At 39.0% G+C, this 24,368-nt stretch overlaps 2 protein-coding genes across 2 annotated transcripts; one reads left to right on the plus strand and one right to left on the minus strand.

Annotated features, from left to right (window-relative positions):
• Positions 1-466: 466 nt before the first annotated feature.
• On the minus strand, positions 467-16,906 carry LOC117293688 (putative Ras-related protein Rab-33). Its single transcript, XM_033776092.1, has 2 exons — positions 16,442-16,906; positions 467-4,314 (listed from the first exon to the last, which is right to left on the minus strand). Exons 1-2 carry the CDS (start codon positions 16,691-16,693, stop codon positions 3,835-3,837), a joined length of 732 nt encoding a protein of 243 aa, XP_033631983.1. The 5' UTR covers positions 16,694-16,906; the 3' UTR covers positions 467-3,834.
• Positions 16,907-17,554: 648 nt separating this feature from the next.
• LOC117293543 (ubiquitin carboxyl-terminal hydrolase isozyme L3-like) lies at positions 17,555-23,102 on the plus strand. The gene is made up of 7 exons (XM_033775901.1): positions 17,555-17,758; positions 18,706-18,717; positions 19,448-19,576; positions 20,080-20,242; positions 20,679-20,806; positions 21,213-21,347; positions 22,191-23,102. The coding sequence occupies exons 1-7, from the start codon at positions 17,714-17,716 to the stop codon at positions 22,284-22,286; spliced, it is 708 nt and encodes a 235-aa protein (XP_033631792.1). The 5' UTR covers positions 17,555-17,713; the 3' UTR covers positions 22,287-23,102.
• Positions 23,103-24,368: the final 1,266 nt, after the last annotated feature.

The following is a 24,368-nucleotide window of genomic DNA, read 5'->3' on the forward strand; positions in this document are numbered from 1 at the left end:
TGGCAGTTGGGTAAAATTTTGGCCCATTAACCTTTTGTGACATTTTATGCACCTACTCTCTGCCTAAGATTGCAATTTGGGGAGTCAAAATGCATCATAAAGATATATGGTGCACGATATAACTGCACGCTTGTCGCCTATAATGTGCACATCAGCACACTACAGAGTGGAAAATTTAACACTCCCACAACGCTACTAGCAATTTATCGGATGATGGTGTCACAGGAATTCAGCCAATATGTGCATTTGTTATTGTTTGACAAGTACATGTGCAGCATCACTACATACAAACATGACAATTCTGCTGGCATTTGATCAAGATCCAGGCAATATGCAGGGGGAGGGGGGGGGGGGGGCTCAATGCCTCATCCCTTCTTTTGTTCCTTCACAATACATTGGTGACTTAAAGCCATTGGACACTTTCAGTAAACAGTATTGTCCAAGGTCCAATCGTGTACCACAACTTATATGTAAAATAACAAACCTGTGAAAATTTAGGCTCAATCGGTCATCGGAGTCGGGAGAAAATAACGGGAAAACCCGCCCTTGTTTCCCCACCCTTGTTTTGCCTATAGTGGCAAGCCAAAATTGGGCAGGGCTGATTCACAGTCTTGTCTGCAGTTTGAGGGACAACCAGAAAATGTTTCTGAATACCCTTTTTTCTGCCAAGCAAAAATTTACCTTTGGTATAGGTAAAATTGTATTTTTAGCAGGTTACCTTTTTTCTGGTACATGTATAAGCATAAATTGTTTGTGCTATATACTAGTTTTTGTTCTCAAGCAGCTCTTTGAAAATGGGGCCCGATTGTTTCTAAACCTCTACGTCCTCCTGTCTGACTTGCCTAGCATCTTGGATTTTAAATCCGAATGTAGAAATAGTGTGTCTACATTTGCTGTAAATAAAATTTACGAGCAAATCAATGTCCCGATTTGCTCAGTAAAGTAGGATGAAATTAAATATAGTGTCTGTAAGACGATCAGACGTCCTTCTGATTACCAAGCTGGTATTAGATGTATGTGCACATACAGTTCATGTTGTAATTACTAATTAGCGCAGAGCCGGCAGAGCACATTCTGACATAGTAATCAGTCTTATGAGTTTCTCTGATTAGATCGTACAACCTGCCTACGATTAGATTGATGTATTATAGTACAAGTACAGTACAGGCATGTGAGTTTGGGAAGGTAGTGCATTACTGCTCTGCAAACCAGGGGTGCTTTTTGGCAGTCGTAACCAATAACTGTTTTGGTTAAACTTGCCATCAGTTAACCACTGGCCACTGGTGATTGAAACAGTTATTGGTTACGACCGCCAAGACGCACCCTAAGCTTCTAGTGGATACCCTTGCCTTCATCCTTACGAACTGTGAAGGGGAACCCTGTTTCAGCCCAAGGAGGAGGTGGCAACGCATCCCTGGTTTAAGTTGGTTTGGGTTGATAACCACAATCAGTTAAGTAACTCACTCATCTTAAAGTGGCTGTCTTTGTGAGCTGGGCAATATCTCATTAACAAAATATTGTTAAGAAGGTGTTCAATTTCAAAACAGGATGTCAAAAAGACAGCCAATCACCATTGCGGTTGGTGTACATGTGGGCTGGTATACATGAGGGCTCTTGAATTTGGGGGAAAAGTCCAAAAGACTTTAGGGCTTGTGCATGTAGCTCAAAATTTGTGCGGTACCAGAATTTATTTGACAAGACCAGAATCAAAATGAGTTAAACAAGCACTCAGAGAGAAGAATCTATTTCATTTGTGTTTCTGTGTTAGTGTACTTCAAAACTCTTTGAACAGAATTGAAAGATGATTATCACATTCACAGTCAACATTTATTTCAAATGAAAAACACAAGACCATCGTGCTTGTCCCATTGTGAGTTTACTGGTCTGACATTAAAATTACAGGCCTCCGGCATGTGGTCCAGTGTTAATTTCTAGCCCTATGTATGTACTGTACACTGCAGTGCAGTGCAGTGCAGTGCAGAGAGACTTGACAGTTGTCTCAATCGCTGATTAGATCACAGAGCTTGTTTTTTAGTCTCTGGAGAAATTAGGACTCTACTTTTAGATTCAATTGACCAGTTTGACATTAGAGTCAAACAGTAGTAGTATGCAATGCTATGTATGCTAAATAAACTGCTGTTTCATTCACATGCCACGAGTAAACAAAATTGAATCTTTGGTTTCAAGATGCAGTAACATAAGCAAATCACAAATCTGTTTTGAATCACAAGGTGGCACACACATTTGAGTATGGCACAAAAATTTAGAATTTAATTGATCCCCGAAAAACCCCAACATGAATACACACAGTGTGCAGTATTATATAAAATTGAATATGTATAGATCAATTTTATGAGATCAAATTTGATAACGACACAGAAATAGCACTCTGCACTAATGATGCTTAAAATTTTAGCGTGAAAGTTCATCTTTGTTGGTAGTTAGATACAATTTAGGTAAACTTTTCCTGAAAAAACTTGGCTTGAGTTGAGGAGCCAATCGACTAAAGATATGTTTGCATGAAACAGACATCACTCCTGCAATTTAAATTGCAAAGTTGACTTGAAAAATAGCACTTGAACTTGCTCCCCATGGATATTTTTCTTTGAAATTCAAGCCACCAATGTAACATCACTAGAATATATGGAATGGGTGCAGAGGCAGGAAGGCCTGGAATTACGATGAGGTCATGGTCTCTGTTGCCCCTGATCTTGGCCTTGGTGCCCCTTTAAAAGTTTTGCACAAACTTAAGATTTTGAAAATGAAAATGGCCTTGCCCTTTCAAAAGATGAAACTCCAGGCCTGTGCATCAACAAAATGAAGGATACATGTCGGGTACACGGACAGGTAGACGCCATTACACATACATTACACAGTATTGACAACAGGGAAAATTTGTCTTTTGAATTTATAAGTGTAGGCATATATTTCCAGTCCTTCCTGACAAAGAGTTGCTTCTTGACTGATGTGAGCAATAAAAACGTGATTGTTATTTTTCCATCATCAGTTTCAATTCCATTGTCTGTGAGAAGCAAGGCAACCTAAACTTTAACATCGACAATTTAAAATGACAATATAAATTGTACATAATGTAACACTGTCTGTTCGTATGTACATCACTGTCTGGTGAATTTATTTTTGTCTATCCTCAGAATGTATGGTAACTTCAGCTTGAATTTACCATAAGTGGCACTCTGCGACGATAAATTGTTTTATTTACCAATTATCCAAGCCCTTCATAATGAACAACCCAGCCAGGGGAGCTTTCCCTTGTCAATTTTTGATAGACCTTAAATGACGTCACCGTAATATGGCACCCTAAAGCAGAGGTCCAAAGGTGTAGGCTTAGCATTTGTTCAAACATCATTTTCATCTAAGATGGCGGCGGGATGACGTCAATGCTTAAGATCCGCTTTCTACTGCCTTGCCATTTACATGTAAAATAAAAGGCTGTGAAGGACAGGGTGTGGCATGTACAATCTTCATTATTGATAAACAAAAATACAAAGACTATATTTTGAAGTCAATAACCTGCACCAAGGAGAATCAGAGTTTTCAAGTTGTTGTGAAAAGAATTTGTGGCTTTTATGATGTAGGCCGATAGAATAATATTAACCTAGCAATAAAAAATATTTTTTAATCCTTCTCCTGCATTGAAACACTAAACATTAGGTTGGGGGATGGGGAGGGGGAGGGGGAAGAGATGTATCAAGCTTCATAGACTATGATAAGATAAGATTTGAGCAACTTTATGTACAGGCAATTTTTAGAGCCGTATATTTAATCTTGAAATCTAGAAATACATATAATTAGAGTTGACGGCTAATTTGAACCTCAACTGGAGCATGGACAACAGCTATCTTTCTTCGGGCTGACAGTTGATGGTAGCCTGACCGTTTCCCTGCTACTTCCTTTATCCTTGCTCCCGTAGTGGGACGGCAGAGGGATGATCGGTCTATAGTTCTTCAACTGCGTGGACAGATCCGTGAAGATCTTCTCCACTTTATCGGCGTCCTCGTCCATCTTGGCCGATGTCTCGTAAAGCGGCATGCAGTTGGCGTCCGCAAATTTCTGCGCGATGCTCGTTGCGACCACTTTCTTGTCCTCGATGTCGCACTTGTTCCCGATCATTATACGGGGAATGTCTGGCGACAGGGAATGTCGGTCGCACTCGTCGATCCAGTTGGGTAAACCTTCAAAGGTGGACATCTTGGTGATGTCGTAGACGAAGACCACCGCGTGGACGTTGCGGTAGTAGTGTTGCACCATGCTCTTGCGGAAACGCTCCTGGCCAGCCGTGTCCCACAGTTGGAGCTGGAGATGCGGGAAGACGAAAAAGAGAATGGATTAAGGGTGTGGATAGAGTAAAATATTGCAGAATATTTTTTACAATATTAATAAGGATACTTATACCACGCACTTTCCAAACTAAAAATGATCAAATGCAACTTACACTTAAGTTAATACAATGAACTAAAACAATGACATAGTAAACAAACTATTATTGAGAACCATTAAATAATAATAAATAGTTTTAAATAAAAAAGCTAAACCATTAAATAATAATAATTGTTTTATTTATATTGCACCAATTCCATACACAAGCCCATACAAAATAATCAAGAAACAATTAAATAAACAACAACAGCAAAAGGATAATGATTAAACTGGTAACTACAGCAAAATCACAAAATAAACACATACAATTATTAAAAAATTAGTAATATGTAGGGCCTATCACACACAATCCATAAATGATAACACAAGACCCTTACAGAAGTTCTCGTATAATTAATCTTAAAAATTAAATCTTATAAAGACGGTAGATAGATAACATGTACAAATATGAGAGCAACAATAATAGCTGGAAAAAGAATGATGCAGTTAAATCCATGTAATTGTAACTGCATTTTGTTTAGTTTGTTGATACTTAGGGAGTAAAGAGTCGTGCACATTCTAGGCGCGAGAGAGCGATACTTAGGCAAATGCGGGCAATCCATTAGACCAATAGATAATTTTGCCGTTTGCCAGACCGCGGCATTGCACCCAATTTCTGGAACAATCCTGCATGTTTTGTGAGTTAATACGCCCCGACAACAGTAAGTTAGGACAATTCAATTAACCGGTCCAAGTTTTTGTGCGAACAGTCCTTTCATTTAAGGCACTCCCTTAATTAGCAACACAAATGTGTCACATGTTATAGGCCTAGGCCTACCTACAAATATTTCAATTACAAAGGGTATTGAAAGAGTTTGCAGCTCTTTAAAGTAAGCCTGGGTGTCACTTACTTGTACACTGTGACTGTGCACAGTAACACACCAACGAGAACAAAAGATTTACCATAAACAGATTTAAGCATCCCTGAAAATTCCCCATAACAAACAAAATCAATGGGGTAACAACCTTTGTTATCACAAAATATGTACAAAATATGTTGAGTGGGCCTAGTACAGTCCAATGTCGATAAACTTTTAAGGGAAGTACCACCAAGCCACATTTCAAAAAGGAAAAAAAGCAAAAAAGGAAAAGAAAAAAGTTTCCAGACCTAATGTACATAATGTGTTCAGGAAATCCCCAGGCCATTTATGACTCAGCAGGTCATGGGTACTTGTCAAAATGAAAGTTTGAGCTCAATTGCTAGTTTTCTGTAAACAAACAGTCCATGGAATTGCATGCAGTATGTAACCTTATATTGTGTGTCACTAATATTTTTGTGCAAACTCATTATTAGACAGTGTTACATTTTTAATGCACTTGAAACATCATGTGTAAACAAACTACAACCATGCCCTTGGCAGGGCTTAGCCTACATACAGTGCATGATTGATTTCTTTTACTGGCAAGATGGCGCTAAAAGATTGTCTTTCCTCACAAATCTGCCACTTTAGTCGGCAAACATTTTCACATTTTCAAGTTTTACTTTTAATAAAAAACTCTCTAATGGGTCACTGCTGAGAGAAAGATTGAATTATGGGTGCTGGTTTATGATTTACAGGGATGAGAGTCATTACTAACGAAAAAGTCTGAAACTTAGATACAAATTCAAAGGTATTTTGAAATGATGCCATTTCTACCTTTTGGTAACCCCTGGGATTATAGATTCCAAGGAGCTTTTGGAAACAGTACCCACAACACTAGAGAAGTAGACCAATGAGCAGGATTTCTTTATTTGTGGAAAAACTTATTGTCTGATTTTTTTCACAGGCCGACATAAAAAGTCTGAATTCAGCCAAAAGTCTGAACAATCTCATCCCTGGATTTAGGAACATATTCATGGCCCTGCTAACCACAGATTTCGAGGCTTACTGAATTGTGTACTACATAAGCACAAATTCCTTGGTAAGTACATGTAGGGCCATGAAATTGGACCCTTGAAGCCCAGTTTATATGCTTCATGTAAAAGCAAACTTTCACAACAAAAACCTGTTCCTGCTGACCAAAATTCACCTCACATTTGCTTTTGCGAGTGAAGTATGAACCGGACGTTGTTGTTGTTATATAGTAACAAAAAAGCTCTTTTCAAATTACAGCTACAGCTAGCCAATTCCAAGGAATAAAATCCCCTAGAAATTTTACGATCTAATTTCATGCAATGCGCACACTGTTGGAGTTCACTACGTTTAAGTGCAGTATTGTGTAGTCTGATCTCTTAAATTGTGTACAGAATCAGCTGGCCCCAAGGTGCACCAGAAGTCCAATTCACCGGAACGAAAAAAACAACTCTCCATTTAAAAAGTAAAAATTTTAGCCCAGTCAAAATTGCATAAAAGATGTTCCAGTACATTAACAATTCCCACTCACTGCCTAGAGGAGGACCCCATTTTTCAGGGTAAATTATTCAGATGCTCTCATGGAGGGTGGAAGGTTCCTTCCTTGAATTACCCAAGGGGGTTCTCAATTATGTACAAGTAGCTCTGATTTAAAGCAAATATGAGAAGGATGTGACAGGGTATGTATTTTGGCTGGTAACCTTATTCTGGTAAGCATAATTTTATTGTGTTTAGTAATTTTGTTTTCTTAAGCAGCTCTATAAAATTGGCTCCGAGCCATCTTCTGCATCATTGACAACATTATGGAGTCAATCCCTAGGGGTCTATGGGACATAGAGAAGTGGGGAGTTGATTGATATTGGCAAGTCAGTAATTCACAATTCTCCTCTACCCCTGACTGTCTTCAGTTTTTAGTATTAGGCATGGGACAGTCTTGACAATTGGGAGTATCCTGTGAGGCAACACTAATCTAATAGCAAATGCACTAGGCACTAAGCACAATCCACAGTGTTGTGTAATTTCACTCCAGTCTATCAGAGTTCTCCCCAGGATTTTTGAAACTTTGGGGGCATTGTGTGGTACATTGTAACAAGCTTTTGCCAGCATCACAAGTTATACCATCTTGTTCCATAAAAAAACAATCAGTCATGTGGTGTACAATGAGTGGACTTGTTAAAACCTTTTCAAATAATTCAATGCGAAAACGGCCTCTCTTGGGGAAACTGTGTAGAGTAGAGAGTACACTGTAAATTGCAAATGGCTCCTGTACTGCATTAAAACGAATTGAACTTCACTGAATAGATTTGCCCTTTCACTTCAAGGAACATTTACATTAGACCTCATAGGCCTAATGGTCAACGTCAAAGTCAGATCCAGCCACATTTTGTCCTTGTACACATCATTGGGGAGGGTGTTGCTTCCTCTAATAGAGGCAACCTCCAAGTTCACATCCTCTCTTTCTTGTAAATACATGTAACAAACAAATATTTGTTATAATTAGCTTCGGGGATAAAGAATTTAATTTGTTTCTGCCCTTACACTCCAGTGTGTATTGTAAGCACTGTATACGGAGTACTTTTCTGAGACCTGTTTTTTCTCCACAGGTAAGGGTTGGATTTGAACCCAAGACTTTTGCATTGCTAGAGCAGATGTCTCACCACCAGACCGCCGAGCTAGCTCATTAGCAACAGGCAGTTCGAATCCCATGTGTTAGCTCGTGCAAATGGGCATACCACTGGGAAGAGCCACCCCTGCTTTTGGAGTACATAGGTAAAACTCTGGGATAATCTTGAAACATGTAATCCTGTGGAATATGGACACCCCGTGTGAAAGTGCGCAGGGGTAATCGTTAGGTTAAAAAAAAAAGTCCTGGGACTGTATTCCACGGGGATAAGAAACACACAACCTGTACAGTGTGAAAAGGGCCTACATGTATGTATATGTGAAACCCTGGAGGTAGCATAGAGGTAGAATTAGATGGAAGTGAGTTATTTAATTACACACCACACTTGATATTGCTTGCTGTGGGAGTGGTTGACCTCATTGGGGTCACTTCCTACTGTACATGCCCATCAGGATCACAGTGCACACCAAGATGGAGTTATACACTCTAATTGGATTTGGGTATTAATGCTATTTCGCTAAGGTACAGGTGTTGATCCAATTATAGTGTGGCAGTGTGGATATCAACCCCTTTGTAATGCAATTGAACTCTCAAACCAATTTGAGGTCATTCCTAATGAAATAGGTGTGCACTTACATTACCTGGTCATGGTCTTATGTTTGCTCATTCTGACACCCCAATTGGTTCCAACATGGAGGAATCTCTCCTCCACACAAAGAGGAATAGACAGATGGTTCCAACAACCCTATGTTCCGAAAAATTGCATGATTTACTCGCTAGGGTGAAGGGTTAGAGCTAAGGTTAAGGTTTAGTGTTAGGATTAGGAAAATACACAAGGGGTGTCTTAAACAGTGTACATTGTACGTACATCTAGCGGGTGTTGGAACATACAATGTAATACTGTATGGCATGTTTACAATCCCCCACTCCCTTCTGCGACGTAATTTTCCTGGTTTCTTTTGCTTTCGCCAACTTCTGCTTCTTCTGACCGAATTTTAATCATTTCCTTTCAACTGCCTCCCTATGAAACATTTGAGAAATACTACTCTGCTACCATTAAGTACAATACATTTTACATGTACATCAAAATCAGAAGCACCCTAACCCCGTCCCATTGTCCATTTTTTGGGGGTCAAACACAAATTTGGTTTAAATTTGCTGTCAGTTGAAAAGTGGGTCATCACACATTGAACCCCCATTACACAGTGCATAAATGAAGGTACAGTGAGTACTCAAATTAAAACCAGAGTCTGCAGGCAGGACTTGAATTTGTAGTCGATCACAGGCCCAAGTCCATTTTACTACTACATGTAACACCGAGGTACAGTGTATAGCCTACTAGTGGTCTTTCTGGCAGGCAAGGTACATGTCTGGTCATAATATGAAAATGTCTATGTATGGTGTCACAATTTCCACATAAATTCAGGAAAGTTACACATTTCTCAAGTTAACACACAACACCCACAACAATTGCTGTGGCGCCCTGACTTTGTGCTGCGGTGACGTTTACAAAGTTTCAATACAAATTCGGATTTTCCTCATAAGTGCCCTTTACAGAGGGAAATTGCTGTGCCCCTTCAAGAAGGAAGTTCAAGGCCTGGTGACGGAGGAACAAGTTTTGAGAGATGCCCTATTTCTTCATTTCAAAAGTTGATAAAAATCAGACGGATCAATCTCCATAAAATATAAAATTTAATATCGTCTTCCATTGAGCTGTGTACAAATTGAGCCTGTAGGAATCCAGGTTCTGTGGTTTTATTTTTAAATGTAAACAGGTCACACAGGCTACATACAGTGTAGTGATACATGCCTACATGTACCTGCACATATTTCAGAATACTATAAATTTAAATTGCAAATTTTTCTGACCTTAAAGGCACTGTACACGTTTGGTAAATTACTCAAAATATCTATTAGCATAAAACCTTACTTGGTACAAGCAATGGAGAGCTGTTGATAGTCAAAAACATCAATTGTGAGAAACGACGCCCCTCTGAAGTATAGTTTTTGAGAAAAGGTATTTCTCACTAAAATAACAAAAGACTTCTGGCCAGGCAGAAATCCTTTTAAATTACTACCTGAAAGCACATTTACAACAAGGATGTTTTTCTTTCATCGTTTTCTTACAACTTCAATGACCAATTTAGTCCAAATTTGTTATTTTATGCAAGTTGGGATGGTAATGTACATGTACACTAAGTGAGAATACTGGTCTTTGACAATTACCAAAGGTGTCCAGTGCCTTTAAAAGTTAGACCGGAGCAGCTGACGGTGATTAATGCAACACAGGACAACAATTACACACAAAACACATTGAGGTTTGACAGCACTTGCTTATTATCATTTTTTTGTACAAAGTGCTTGTACCTGCATACAAAATGATACATCGTTTGTACAGACACATGCTTAAATTGTACAGACACATGCATACACAGCTCTGAGTCTGTCAGTCAGTAGTTTTATACATTCTTTTTTTTCCTATCCACTGAAGGAAAATTCTGTTCTTCAACACTATAGAAAACACTGTGTGGCATGTGCAAAGTCCGGATGGTGTTTCAAGTCCAGGTATTAATGCAGACCCGTTTAGTTATAAATCAGGTCCACTTCTCAGTGTCGTTGGCATTACACAAAACACAGATATGGGGTACATAATCTGTTACATTTATGCAATACATGTACCATACATATTAAATGACCATCATGCATGTCATGACAATCACTGTGCTGTGACACCGACAGTGTGTATGCATGTGTAGGCCCTACTCTTTTATCATGGACAAAACTGACAATAGCACATGGGTATGCCATGAATGTGATAGAATTAGCAACAGGTGCCAAGGCTAACATGTAGGTCCAGAATGCTTTATGACACTAGCCCTCTTACTTTTATTGGTAAACTTGAATTGTATACAGGGTATGCTCCGAACATACTTTTATATTTTTATCTTATTGTGGCTTGCGCAGTGTTTTTTGTACCGTACTTATTATGGTAAAACTTAATTTTATGTACTTTTTTGTAAATTTGATGATAATGTATAGGCCAAAATAAATTTCCCATCAGGAAAATAAAATGAAATGGAATTCCATTGAATAGAGCCTACCGTCTATCATGTGCCTGCAGCTCATGTTACCCAGACTAAAAGTCAACATTAAACATAATTGGGAATCTTTTTTTAAAGCCATTGGACACTTTCGGTAAACAGTATTGTCCAATGCCCACACTTCGTGTATCACAACTTCTATATAAAATAACAAACCTGTGAAAATTTAGGCTCAATCGGTCATCGGAGTCGGGAGAAAATAACGGGAAAACCCACCCTTGTTTCCGCACGTTTCGCCGTGTCATGACATGTGTTTAAAACAAATCCGTAATTCTAGATATCGAGAATTGATTAATGTTTTCTCAAATTTCATGGAATAATATTTCAAGAGAAGTCTTTCACCATTACCTTCTGTAAACCCTGTAAGTTATTTGTAAATCTGTGAATTATTTTTTTCTGTACCGAAAGTGTTAAATTTTTTTTAACAACAACAACACAAAACCCACCAGACTAGTAGCATATTTACTGGCCGGACACTAAAACTACTGGCCTCGAGTCTGTGATTCAGTGTAAATTGGAGCCTTGAAAGTGGTTTACATCCTGACTTGATAATATATTGTTTAACTGAAAAAGGCAGTGCACTTAAGTCTTATTCAATAGTCAGAGTTTTCCATTAGCCTCTTGGACTGACAAGCACAAAATAAGGGCAGGAATGTGAACAAATTAAACTGAAATAAAAATACAAATAACAAACTATAAAATACAAAAATCATTAAAAAAAACATTATTTTTACAAAATTATTTTCAGATACTGTTTCGAACTAAATTCTTTTTTTCCCCTTGCTTATTTTTGCTTGCAAGCCAACAACTTATTTGAAGCAAAACTGTCCCCTTCCGCAGATAAATGTATCATGGAATTAGGTCTGTGTAAATGCAGTCAATATAATTTGCAAAATCAACACAATTTCACCCAATTCTATAGACCGATCCGACGTGCACCAGGCGCGCAAGTGTTTAGCACCGCGCACCATTGCTGGGGTGCACATGTGCCCAGTTTTGTGCACAAGACATACATGTAAGGAAATCATGTTTCTTTTTACTATTTATGGAAATTAAATGTTTTCCTCAGCGAATAACACAATTTCCTTAACAGGACATTATGATATGTAGATCACTGACCACAAAACTTTGCAACAAAATATAAGCCGAATCATCTTGAAAAAGGTGCTTGTCCTAGGCGAGTTAGGGGTCAAAGACGCGGAAACTGCATAAAAATAGCTGAAATGCGGTACATCGGCAAGGTATTTTGTCAGAATTTCAGTATTTAACTTTCTGCTTAATTTAAAACATTTATCAAGAATGTTGAACGTTGTTATATCAAGCAGCCATATCAAGGAAATTTCATAGATTATCGAGGAATAATAATAATAATAATAATAAGACTTGTAATGCGCACATATCCACCCTGCTGGGTGTTCAAGGCGCAGTTAAACCAAAAACAAAGCCAAAACAAAACACAACACAAAGAAAAACAGACACAACAAAATTAGTCATTGAAAACCTGTGACATAAGATAAGTTTTGAGAAGAGACTTGAATTTTGCAGTACAAAGACAAGATCGAAGATTAAGTGGTAGAGAGTTCCAGATGCGTGGCGCGGCTGAAGAAAAAGACCTGTCACCCCATGAGTGTCGAGACTTGGGTTCAATGAGGAGAAGCATAGAACTTGATCGAAGATTCCTGGATGGAGTGTAAACTTGAAGCAGTTCAGAAATATAGTGGGGAGCCTTGCCATTAAGAGCTTTGTGGACAATGAGCATCAGCTTGAAGATGATTCGTTGAGAGATAGGGAGCCAGTGTAGTTGTTTCAGAATGGGGGTGATAGAACAGGATTTTCTAGACAGTGTCTCAATGCGGGCAGCAGTATTTTGGAGCCGTTGAAGTCGGGAAATCTGGTTGTTAGGAAGACTGTAGAGAAGAGCATTGCCGTTGTCAAGACGAGAAGTAACAAATGCGTTGACGATTTGCACCATGCTAGGGCTGTGTCCTCTATGCCAAGGTGATTCTGGAGCCGAGAGAGAAGGATGTTGTGATCGACAGTGTCAAAAGCAGCACTCAAGTCTAGCAGGACTAGTGCTGTAAGGTTACCATTGTCCATTGCAGAGAGAATATCGTTGCTCACACGGACTAGTGCAGCCTCGGTCCCATGGAAAGGCTTGTATGCTGACTGGAACACGTCGGACAGGTTGAAAGTATGAATGTGATCAGAAATACGTGATGAAACTACTCGTTTGATGACTTTTCCAAGATATTTTAAGTTTGCAACCAGTCTGTAGTTTTTGAATATCTCCTTGTCCAGGTTTGGTTTCTTGATGAGCGGCCTGATGTAGGAAACTTTGAGGCTATCGGGGAAACAACCGGAACTACTGAGGGATTCAGTAAGGAAGACATTCAATTTCAATAAAAAGTGAAAAGGAAAACGATTTTCTCATGTCTTTGTGCACAAAACTAGGCACAATGACACCCCAGCAATGGCGCGCAGCGCATGGCGGCGCCCAGCACTTGCGCGCCTGGATCGGTCTATTACGTCTGCAAATTTGTTTTACATCATGACTTAATTCAGGCATTAAATTTAAACTATTTTGTCACAAGGCAAACTTAAAATAAATTTACAATCAATACTTCGCATTCAATAAAATAATTCTGTTTACTTAAAATGGGACGCTTTTGGCCCAGACATCGAAAACACAAAGAGAAAAAAATGTGTGTACAAAATAAATAAACAATGTGTGTACAGGTGAAAAAGGAAACAATGCAGAGGACAAATTGATTTTTTTATTGTAAAAAATAGTGTTGAAAATAACAAATGCTTCACCATATGCTACATGTACTTCATGAAAATTTAAAAATGCTTATGAATGATATTATCAGCTCAACTGGTGTATTCTTTAGTTACTTTTATTGACCTTAGTCCTAACAAACCACAAAGTTCCTTGGTTTTTAGTCTGGGCTGGGATGAAATATAAAACAAGAAAAAAATCTGATGTTTCTACAAATATGTAAATTTTGGTCTGTGTGCTAACAAAGTAAAAACGGAATAAGAAATAATGCGCTATGCATGTATTTTCAGGCTTTGAAATGAGCGAAGTACAGTGTGTGATACATGTAGGCATATTGTATAATTTTGTAAGGTTCACTTTAAATTTGAAATGATAACATACTATGTAGCCAATAACTTTTACACACATATGTCTTCAGTTGTATTTATAACATAGTCGACACAGTGAAAATACCAAGGTGAGCACCTTCATTCATGCCTAAATCATAGAGCAAGGCACTGGTCCTTGCTCTATCCGTTATGCTTGAATGAACACAGACAATTGTGACCTTGATTACCATAGTGCAATGGCACTACGTCAATAGTCAGTACGTTGTATGATGCATTGTACTTGTAGATCTGTCTTGGCTTGACTGCAGACTGTCAAATGACAATGCAAATTTCATTTCATTTCATTTACTTAATTTTTGTCATGGCGTGAAGCCTAGCGCAGGACTCTCCTAATTTACTGTATTGCCAAATACTCAAATGGAGAGAAGACAAGGAAGGAAAATTCAGTTTTATTTTTAGATGTGGAAGGAAAACCCCAGAGAATTATTTCAGGGAAAACCCATTGCAATGTTACTCAATGCAATCCGGTAGGGACTGACAACCAACCCAATCCACTTATAGGTACATTAGCGCCCCTAGTGTGAGTCGAACCGGGGTCCCTGAGGTGGAATTAGGCGAGGAAAGAAACATTGGCACTGACCTGCCCCCGATTTCACGAAACTCATCGCAAGTAGCGACGCATCGTAGGGTTTTCGATGCGTCGTAGACCTAAGACACGTCGCGGCTGCGACGAGTTCCACAATACATTTCACCAAACACGTCGTAAGCGCGACGAGTCGCAATACAAACTATTTTCACTCTTTATAAAAACAACCCTTTGGACGAGGATGAACTGCTAAAGTTCTTCGGCTGTTTTATGTTGTGTACAACTTGGTCATGAAACAGTCGTGTATTATAGTTCATTCAAGATGGCAGACACTTCACCGTTTCGGACTAGTGTTTAGGTATTTTTTTTTGGGGGGGGTTATAATTATTTATTTGTTTAGTTGTTTTAGTTTGTGTGTGTTCGTTTGTTATGCGTGTGTTTGTTTTCTTTTCTTTTATTGGGGGGGGGGGAGGGTAAATTTCCATTTTGTTGTCTAGTGTCTTCCCGATTGGTTCACGGAAGTTACGTGTGGTAATTGTTATGTTCTTTCATGCATTTTGTGCGTAAACAAATGAAACATAGCATTCTTACGACGACCCATAGGGTCGTCGTAACTTACGACGTGTTCTTCCTCGTTGTCAAGGAACTTGCGACGCATCCAACGCATCGTAACTTTGATGAAATCGATTTCATACGCATCGCAACTTACGACGTGTTACCGGTCGCAACTTGCACTTGCGACGCGTTGCAGCGCTTAGTGAAATCGGGGGCAGATCACCCAGATCAGATCCCAAAATGTGTGTGGCCTCATCATCCAATGTCCATTCTTCTACTGAAATATTCTACATCAGAAATTATATTTAACTTAAAATTAGTTATGATAAGTTCCAATGGTTGTAAATCCTATACCCTCACAGCAGGTTCCGTGACTGGAGGGCACCGTCCGTGTCAGGTGGGTTAACATACATACTTGCTCATTGAAAGTAGTTAAACAATTAATTTTGACGTAATTAATGGTTTAACTACTTGCAATACAATAAAACAAGATTAAAAATTAAAAAAACAATATAAAAAGGCATTTGTATATCACAATGAGAGTTAATATATTTTCTTGTTTGACCACCGAGTGTAAGGTTAAACACAGTAATTAGTAAAAATTACATTCAAATTGTCATAATGTGAACCTTATAAAATATATATACCCTCAGCCTTTGTTTGGGTACGTCAAAAATCCCTAAATTTTTGCTCATCTTATGGAGTCCGGCACCACTTCTTTCTCATGACTTAAGATCAAAATCGGCAAAGTTTCCGTATGGCGCCACCACTTTTTCATTCGATATGAAATAATATAGTATCTAATTTACCTCAATGAGATATCCCTTTTTGTAAAAATAAGTAAAAAAGTGGTGGCGCTGTACAGAAAGTTATCCTCAAAATCATAATAAGTTATACAGCGTTCAAATTTAAATAAAACAGGCAAACTTTCCTTTTGCATTTCCTTGTAAATTGTGTAAATTTAATGAAGTGTTAAGTCACTGTTCGTGTACTGTTAGTGTTACTGTTAACATTAATGTTAAATTAATTACGCCTATCTTGAGGTTAGGAGATATGATAAACCACAAAGGGAAACTGACTGGGTAGGTGTTTTGAATGGAAACAAATTTACTTGAGCGGGATTGATTTGAACCACCGACCTGCCGACCTCACCACTCTTAAGTTTAACTTTGTTTACAACTTAATTTGAACTGCTAACCTTGATTGTTTCACCATCCACAGTAACATTTTTCTCTCTAAAATCCACCCCTATCGTTGCTTCAGTCTTTTCCGGGAATTTCCCTCCACAAAAGCGATACGTCAGGCATGTTTTGCCCACATTGGAGTCCCCGATCACAATGATCTTGAAGATTCTACGCTGTTTTTCAACGGCCACAAACCCGTCGATATCGTCGCCCCGCTTGTCCTTCGTCTGCTCGGCGGGCACGTTCTCACTCGTTGGCGATTCCATCACACAACAAGTTTGGAAGTCCGTGTGAGAATCAGCTGTTAATTTGGTTAGTTAGATCTATCCACCTTTAGGTCAAACCTTCTTGATCCGAATGGACGGAAATCATCACTGGATGAGTGGAAACATGAACTGTTTCGTTCTCAGTTTATGTCAAAAAACAACACCGAGTTTCTGCGGTCAAAGACAATGCTAGTCAAAGTCTGTTGTGTGAGCGCCAACCTGCTGCAAAATGAAGTGTAGTGAAAATTAATAATAGAAAGAAATGTATTGATGGCGCACATACAAAATGAATTTTTACCAATTTCGAATTTAACCAGACTGGAGATAGCTTAGACTTGTCCAAGTTTGTTAAAGTAATGGAATAAAAAGTTTATAGAGTAGAATTTTGAGGATAAAGTAAAAAATCAAACTGAAGTGAGCTCAGATGGAAGCTAAATGTAGGAATGTTACATTATTCGAGGAAAGACTTTCAAAATGCGAATGGTTTGCCGTGAGATTTTAGAGAGTCTAAAAATAAAACGACCAGTCGACTCAACCTCACATGAACTCGCGATATGAACCTACTGACCCGATCACGAATATGAACCAAATAAATTAATTGCATTAAAGGAGTAGTCGTTTTCATAATATATTTGCAGCACAACCATTTTGTAACAATATTTGTTGTGAGGTATGTTGACTCAAAAGGGTATGTCAAAGAGAATAACAAAATAATTTCATATTACTTTTTTTTGCGTTGATCATTTTAGTTGGGTGATGATTTTCCCAATTTCGGATAGCAGTTTTTGAGGTGTTATTATTGTCTTTAAAGCAACAACACAATGACATATTGAGGGCGCCAATCCATCCTTTTATTTAGCACTGTCATTTTCCCACATCATTTTACACGTGCGAAAAATTTAAATTTGCGGTTCATAGGTCGAGCTGTCACACCACTCCCAGGTAAAAGCAGACAGTAGACACGGGGCTGAATTTGTGAATTCCTGATCGTAACAACTTTGACTTGAGATTTCATTCATTATGGCTTCAAAACCACGATGGGTTCCACTGGAGTCAAACCCCGATGTAAGTATTGGATTGGATTGAGGATCAATGATTTTATCAGTTTCGTGAAAAACATGAAAAGGAAAAAACAGAAGAAGTAATTATATTTTTTATTTTTACCACCTCTCAGATCAGTGTGGTTGCAACCTTGGTTGTCTCAATAATTATTAGTCAATGTCTGAACACAATGATGTATGATGAATGAACTATTTTATCATGATCTATAAAGGACAAGGTACAGCCAGAAGGTTGCATCTAAAAATTGTTAAATAAATTTATGAATATTTTGTAATTTTTTTCTTTCTTTTACTTTTTTAGTTAGTTTATACTAATACTGTAATATTATTATACTCACCAAAGTCAAAAGTTAATGTTTTAGTTTTAAAAATATTATAAATTAAAATCAGTTTAAATTGAAGAACCCTTGGCAATTGAATAACTTTCCGTGTGGCACCACCATTTTTCACTCATTTTTAGAAAAAGGGATATCGCAATGAGGTAAATTTAGATACTATTATTTCGTATCAAATGAAAAAGTAGTGGGGCGCCATATGGAAAATTTTCCGAACCCTTAAATTAAAACATGTTAAATGTTTACTTTTACCTGAGAATACTTGAGTGTGGACATGGAATGTAGGTCAAGACTAAACCACATTGACTTGATGGGATAATCATAAACCCCCTTTACCCTTCCTAGTTAACAAGGTCATACATAGATATGACAGAGTAGACCGGAGGGTTATTACGTCTTCCTTCTTCCTCCATGGTCTTACGAACTTTACAATGGGAACAATGCCATAATTCACAAAATAAATTGTTCAACCATTTTAGTGTACCAAAAACTTTCATTTGTCACACAAGAAGTCTTTCAAAGTAATACTTCAAATTGCTTTTGTCTAACTTACATCTGTTGATGTTACTAACTTTAGTTTTCAATTTTTTTTCTTCTTCTTTTTGTATTTACACAGGTCATGACCAAGGTGAGCAGAAGATCATACATGTATAATCTCTTCTAATGCAAAAGAACAAGAGTATGTTTGATGATGTATTTCTTGCATCAAGGTGTTCCAATAATACAGTACTGTATCAAAGAGCAAGAACAAAAACATGCCTAGAACTTCAAGAAGCAGCGTATGAAGGGCCTTATAGGGCTGAAGGATGAAGGTTGCGGTGGGGGAGGGGGTCCAGGGACCACACCCCTTTTTTAGAGCACTTCAAATATCTGATTTTCTTAAGGGGGGGGGGGGGGCACGCACCAGAAAACTGTGGGAAGGGGCTACATAACTGGTGCCAAGATTCTTTTGCCTAGAGATCCTGCAAAATTCTCAGTTTCAAGAGTGTTATGACTGGCCCTGTGATGAACATTCACTATTTAGGCCTACAATCCCAACTTCATGAACAGGATTTGGGAGGGATTAGTGTGAAGTGTAGCGAGACCAACCATTTTTGTCTTAGTGAGGTCAAGGCCTAGAGTTACATGGAGGCCCTGAAAGCCATGGCATTTGTTGCCCATTGTCTTAGCCTTGGTGCCCCTTATCAAGTTTTTCCAATGGAAGTGCCCTGTTCAAAACGAAAAAATTGCCTTTACCTCTTCAAGATGAAATTCCAGGCCTAGAGAAAAAAAACACCTCGCAAATAACGTCACAACCTCAAACAGTGCCAATTATGATCATTGATTGATTGACCCTTGTGCTTTTGATCTGTCCACAGTACATTCACAACATCGGCGTTCCTAAGAAGTGGCATTTTGTTGACGTCCTTGGCCTTGATGATGATCTACTGGGAATGGTTCCACAACCCGTAGTTGCACTCATTGTGCTGTTTCCAAAGGGAGATAAGGTGAGACTCTCTCAATAACATTCAGCTTGAAGCAGTGAGTACTTATAAGACAAAGACACACACTGGGGTATAAGTACTTTTTGCTCTGACTGGTCCTTTTCTGAGGTCCTTATTCTTTCCATAAGTCCTTTGACTGGGTCTGATAAGTTTTTTATGCTCTGAGCCGACTGGGTCTTTGTTAGTCTTAAAAAGTCCATTCTGCTCATCAGAGCCGGCTTGCTCTATGGTCTTATAAGCCCCTTCTGCTCAGAGCTGAGGAAGTATTTTACGGTTTTGTTTGAAACAACAAATTTTAGGTATTTCACCCCTAAATTGGGCAAAGCAACGTTAACCAAGACATCCATTCTTACCAGGTTCTTAAAAAACACAAGTGGGACAAGACTGCTTAACCCAAAATATTGATTTAAATCTCTACTTGGGCATATTTAAAAAATTAACCTAAAACATTGAATGTAATAAATAAATAGCTACCTCTTTAACTTTGCCAATTTTTACCCATTCAGATCAAAAGTGCGGAAGCTGAACTCTGTGCCAAGATAGAAAAGGAGAGCCAGAAAGTGAGCGAGGATGTTTACTTCATGAAGCAGACCATTGGGAATGCATGTGGTACGATCGGAGTTCTACATGCTGTGCTGAACAACCAGGACGGAGGCGACTTCAAACTTGGTAACAAACTGGGTTATAATAGTTCTTATGTAGGGCACTTTACAATAGAGTTCATGGTCATTGATTGATTAAGTAACATTTGTTTATCTTTCACAGCTCCCTGGTTTGGGGGGGGGGGGGGGTGATATCCCTTGCACACTTAGATCACTTTACCCCTGATCTACCCTTGCAGATAGTCATACCCAGGGGAACATCCATCCCTGCTCTGGAGCAGGAGTAAGCGGTAAAACCCTGTGGTATTCTTGAAACTTGCAACCGAAACTCCATGGAACCTAGGCGAGGACGGTGTGAAAGTGCGCCGGGGTAACTGTGGGGTAAAATAACTCCCAAGGCATCCCCAGAGCTGTATTCCAAGGAGATGTAAGAGATAGAGTGTGAAAAAGGGCTTGAGATATAATGCAGCTGTCATCACGTTGTTTTTGTTCATGTCTTGCAGAGGGAATCCTTGCAGAGTTTTCTCAGAAGACGAAGGGTATGGATGCAGCCGAGAGGGGTGCTTCTCTAGAGAGTGATGTGGGGATCTGTGAGGCTCATAGCTCCAGCGCCCAAGAAGGACAGACCGCGGTAAGGAGTCTAATGACACAATCATTGGTTTAACACAGTCACAGAGGCAATGGGGCAATCATGCCCCTGCTCATTGCCTGGGTGCCCCTTGAAATATTCAAAACTTATACTTTCCTTATTGTGATGTTAAGGACAACTTTTCCTTTGCCCTTCAACAATTTAAACTTACTTCCAATTCAATCAAATTTGTTCACCTTGTGATCAATGAGGTGCCCTTTACTAAGAACAAAGTATCAACTGGCATGTTAAGCAAACCCTGTCTGCCAAAGAAAACTGGAATTAAACCAATATTCAACCAAACTCTTTTGCAACCAATGCTCCAAACCTCTCACAAGTAACCTAACCAGTTGCTCAATTCACCTTAAACTTATTTCCCATTCAATCAAAATTGTTGAACATTTTTCAGGCACCGTCTGCTGAAGAGTCTGTTAAGCCACATTTCATTGCCCTGGTCCACACTGACGGCGCCCTCTATGAGCTAGACGGCTGCAAGCCATTCCCCATCAATCACGGTGTTACAAGCGCAGACAACTTTCTCAAGGTGAGACGTCAGTAATATTTCTCAATGTTAATTTAATTAACAGGCACCTGCTGCCGAGGATAAGGTGACTGCACATTTCATAACTTTGGTCAATGTTGATGGCTCTCTGTATGAGCTGGACGGGCGGGAAACTCACCCTGTTTATCATGGTCTGACCAGCAAGGACAGTTTCTTAAAGGTGAGGCCATGAGTTCATAAGGTAACTTTATCAAGAATGCAGCGCATCAGAGTGCAGGGCTTGATCCCCATGGAGGCGATGGAGGCAGTTGCCTCCCGTTGCACCTGTTCATTGCCCGGGTGTCCCTTGCAATGTTCCCATTGAAATTTATGAAAACAAGAAAAAAGACGTCAGGCCTGAGATTGAGTACAACATGAGTTTTATAATTGTGGCGTGTTATGGCCGAGCGGATAAGAGCACTTGACTCAAGCTCTGGTGATTCTGTTTAGCAGAGTGTGGGTTTGAGGCCCAGTCGTGACACTTGTGTCCTTGAGCAAGACACTTTACCATTTTTGCTGTGTCCTTCGGATGGGACGCATTTTTGTGCATTTCACAACCTCGTCACGTGTTGTGAAATGCACAAAAATGAACCCATAGCACTTATTGAAAAGAGAAGGGGTTCACCTCGGTGTTCCTGGTTTGATTGGCTGCATATTTCCTCACAGCACCTCGTAAGGAATTGGTATCATTCTTCAAAAACAAAGCTTCACAGTACATTGCAGGAAGATACTGAATGTTGTTGCGCCTTGAGCGTCACTCAGTGACGGTTATGAGTGTATATAAGAAGTCACTATTGTTATTGTGATTATTAATAAATGCCAATAAAAAATGTTGTTCCTCGTCAGGATTCTGCCGTTGTGTGCAAGAAAATCATGGCCATTGACCCCACGGAGATGAACTTCAACATCATGGCCCTGACTGGCGGACAACCCCTGTTCTGAAACACCGAGTTGCTTTGAAAATATCAACGTTTAATTCGTGATCTTAGCAGCAAAATAAGATCAGCAGAATCCCTGACAAAAAAAAACACACAGCAAGTTTGGTATCACAAAATATGTTGCGTAAGTGGCATTGGAGTTAATGTAGGCAGTTTCTTTAAACATGGGCGTGGTCTCCTTGAAGTATTCCACTAGAAACAGTTGGTTGAACTTTTAATAAACTTCATGGAGGACCCGTGTATGTATACCACATACAAACATAACCCCATTATTCTTTCAGTTCAATTTGTTTCATGTTGGAGAAACTCAATTGTCCTAGAAACTTTATTGATATTCTTATTTAAAAGAACACATTAAAACACATTGTTTCAGAAAAAAGTCTCATGAAAGGAACTTTAGCATTTTGATTTGTAATGTTACAACTGTTGCCTTCACTTGGGCTTTCTGACCGTACATTCTTAACCTTGTAACTCACAAACAGCATTGCCAAGTAAGAAAGTGTACGTAAGTGTGTAAACCCTAAGCTTAAGCAAGATGTATAGTGTGAATGCTTTAAAGTACATATGTATCATTATATCGTATGTGAACTAAATTAGTCCTAATTGGCCGTTGGTGAGGTAATGTACCCAGTTGGGGGTTACCGATGTGGGATAGTTGACAGGGGGTCCTGTCACAGCACACTTGGTTAAAACATGGGTTTCAATTTGTCCACAGGGACAGGGAACATAGTTTCATGTTGGCTGCAAAGCTTTCAGTCGCACCCATGCCTTTCTTGTGTGGATGGTGTCAGCATGGGTTTCAATTTGTCCACAGGGACAGGGAACATAGTTTCATGTTGGCTGCAAAGCTTTCAGTCGCACCCATGCCTTTCTTGTGTGGATGGTGTCAGGTGGGTTTCAATTTGTCCACAGGGACAGGGAACATAGTTTCATGTTGGCTGCAAAGCTTTCAGTCGCACCCATGCCTTCCTTGTGTGGATGGTGTCAGCTGGGTTTGCTGACCAGGGCCCAATTTAATAGCTGCTTTAAGCACAAAAAGTGGTTAAGCACAACAAAAGCTTGCTTACCAGATTAAGGTTACCAGTCAAAATAGCTGTAGATGGTATCCTGCTTATTTTTGCTTAGCAGACATTTTTTAAGCAACATTTTCTGCTTAAGCAGCTCTATTGAGTTGAGCTCAAGGGTCAATGTATGGCTGCAGTTATAGACCCACAGTGGGACTCTGCAATTTGTGGCAATGTGGAATAGTATTTACTCGTTCTCGGAAGTCTTTGTGCCAAAAGGGTTTGTAATTATTCATGCAGACGTTGTGGACAATATCTTTGTATAAAGTTGTATAATTATACAGTATTACAGCTTTGCATTTTATGAATGATTGAAAATTGTTTGCATAAAGAGTATTGTGTGGATTATACCACAGGACATTTCCTTTGGTAATATTCTTTTTTAAATAAGTAAGGAGTTGACCAGATGATGTCAAAGTTGAAACATTCCTGTTTTTTCTGCCAGTATCCCTCTTCACCTTAGCAATATCATTTAAACACGGCATGGTATTAACCATGTCATGGCGCTGCTTACCACACACTTAAACGCTTATTGCATCTGTGTATGCCTAGTGCTAAATTTTAAACCGAACGCACCAAATAAAAGCGGGCCCTGAGCCACTGCTAAATATCATCCATTTAAAATAAACTTCAACCACTTAAAGGCCTTTTCATTTATTAAAGCTGCATTCTAACTAATTTGCAGCTGGCAAAGTTATTCAGGTTTTCATCGAAGTCTTAAAGATTTGACTTGAAGTTGTGTTTGCAGTAGACTGTGCAAACCCTTCATTTATGAGAAAACAAGTCAAACGAAGACTAACACTACAAATGGTTTGAACATACTGGGTTAAGGAAGTTCAAATACCTGTGAGACTTGCACAGTCTATGGTAACTGGCATTGAGTTGTATATACATGTTTTACTTGATTGTGTTATAAGGGATAGTCCCTCCCAATTTACAGAAACGTTTTGTCAGCAAACCGATGATTGCCTTGATAAATCTGTGTGCTGAACAAGTTTAAAAACTGAAAGAAAATTATTGCT

Source organism: Asterias rubens, chromosome 8, assembly GCF_902459465.1.
Source record: "Asterias rubens chromosome 8, eAstRub1.3, whole genome shotgun sequence".
Classification (NCBI taxonomy): Eukaryota; Metazoa; Echinodermata; class Asteroidea; order Forcipulatida; family Asteriidae; genus Asterias; species Asterias rubens.

What these genes read in the sequence shown, in the direction of transcription:
- LOC117293688 (XM_033776092.1), bottom strand. Translation starts at nt 16,693, where the DNA reads ATGGAATCGCCAACGAGTGAGAACGTGCCCGCCGAGCAGACGAAGGAC. An exon ending in TGGATGGTGAAACAATCAAG is followed by an intron (nt 4,315 to 16,441) that starts GTTAGCAGTTCA and finishes CCGCATCTCCAG; the next exon opens with CTCCAACTGTGGGACACGGC.
- LOC117293543 (XM_033775901.1), top strand. Translation starts at nt 17,714, where the DNA reads ATGGCTTCAAAACCACGATGGGTTCCACTGGAGTCAAACCCCGAT. An exon ending in TGTTTCCAAAGGGAGATAAG is followed by an intron (nt 19,577 to 20,079) that starts GTGAGACTCTCT and finishes TTACCCATTCAG; the next exon opens with ATCAAAAGTGCGGAAGCTGA. An exon ending in GCGCAGACAACTTTCTCAAG is followed by an intron (nt 21,348 to 22,190) that starts GTGAGACGTCAG and finishes GTTCCTCGTCAG; the next exon opens with GATTCTGCCGTTGTGTGCAA.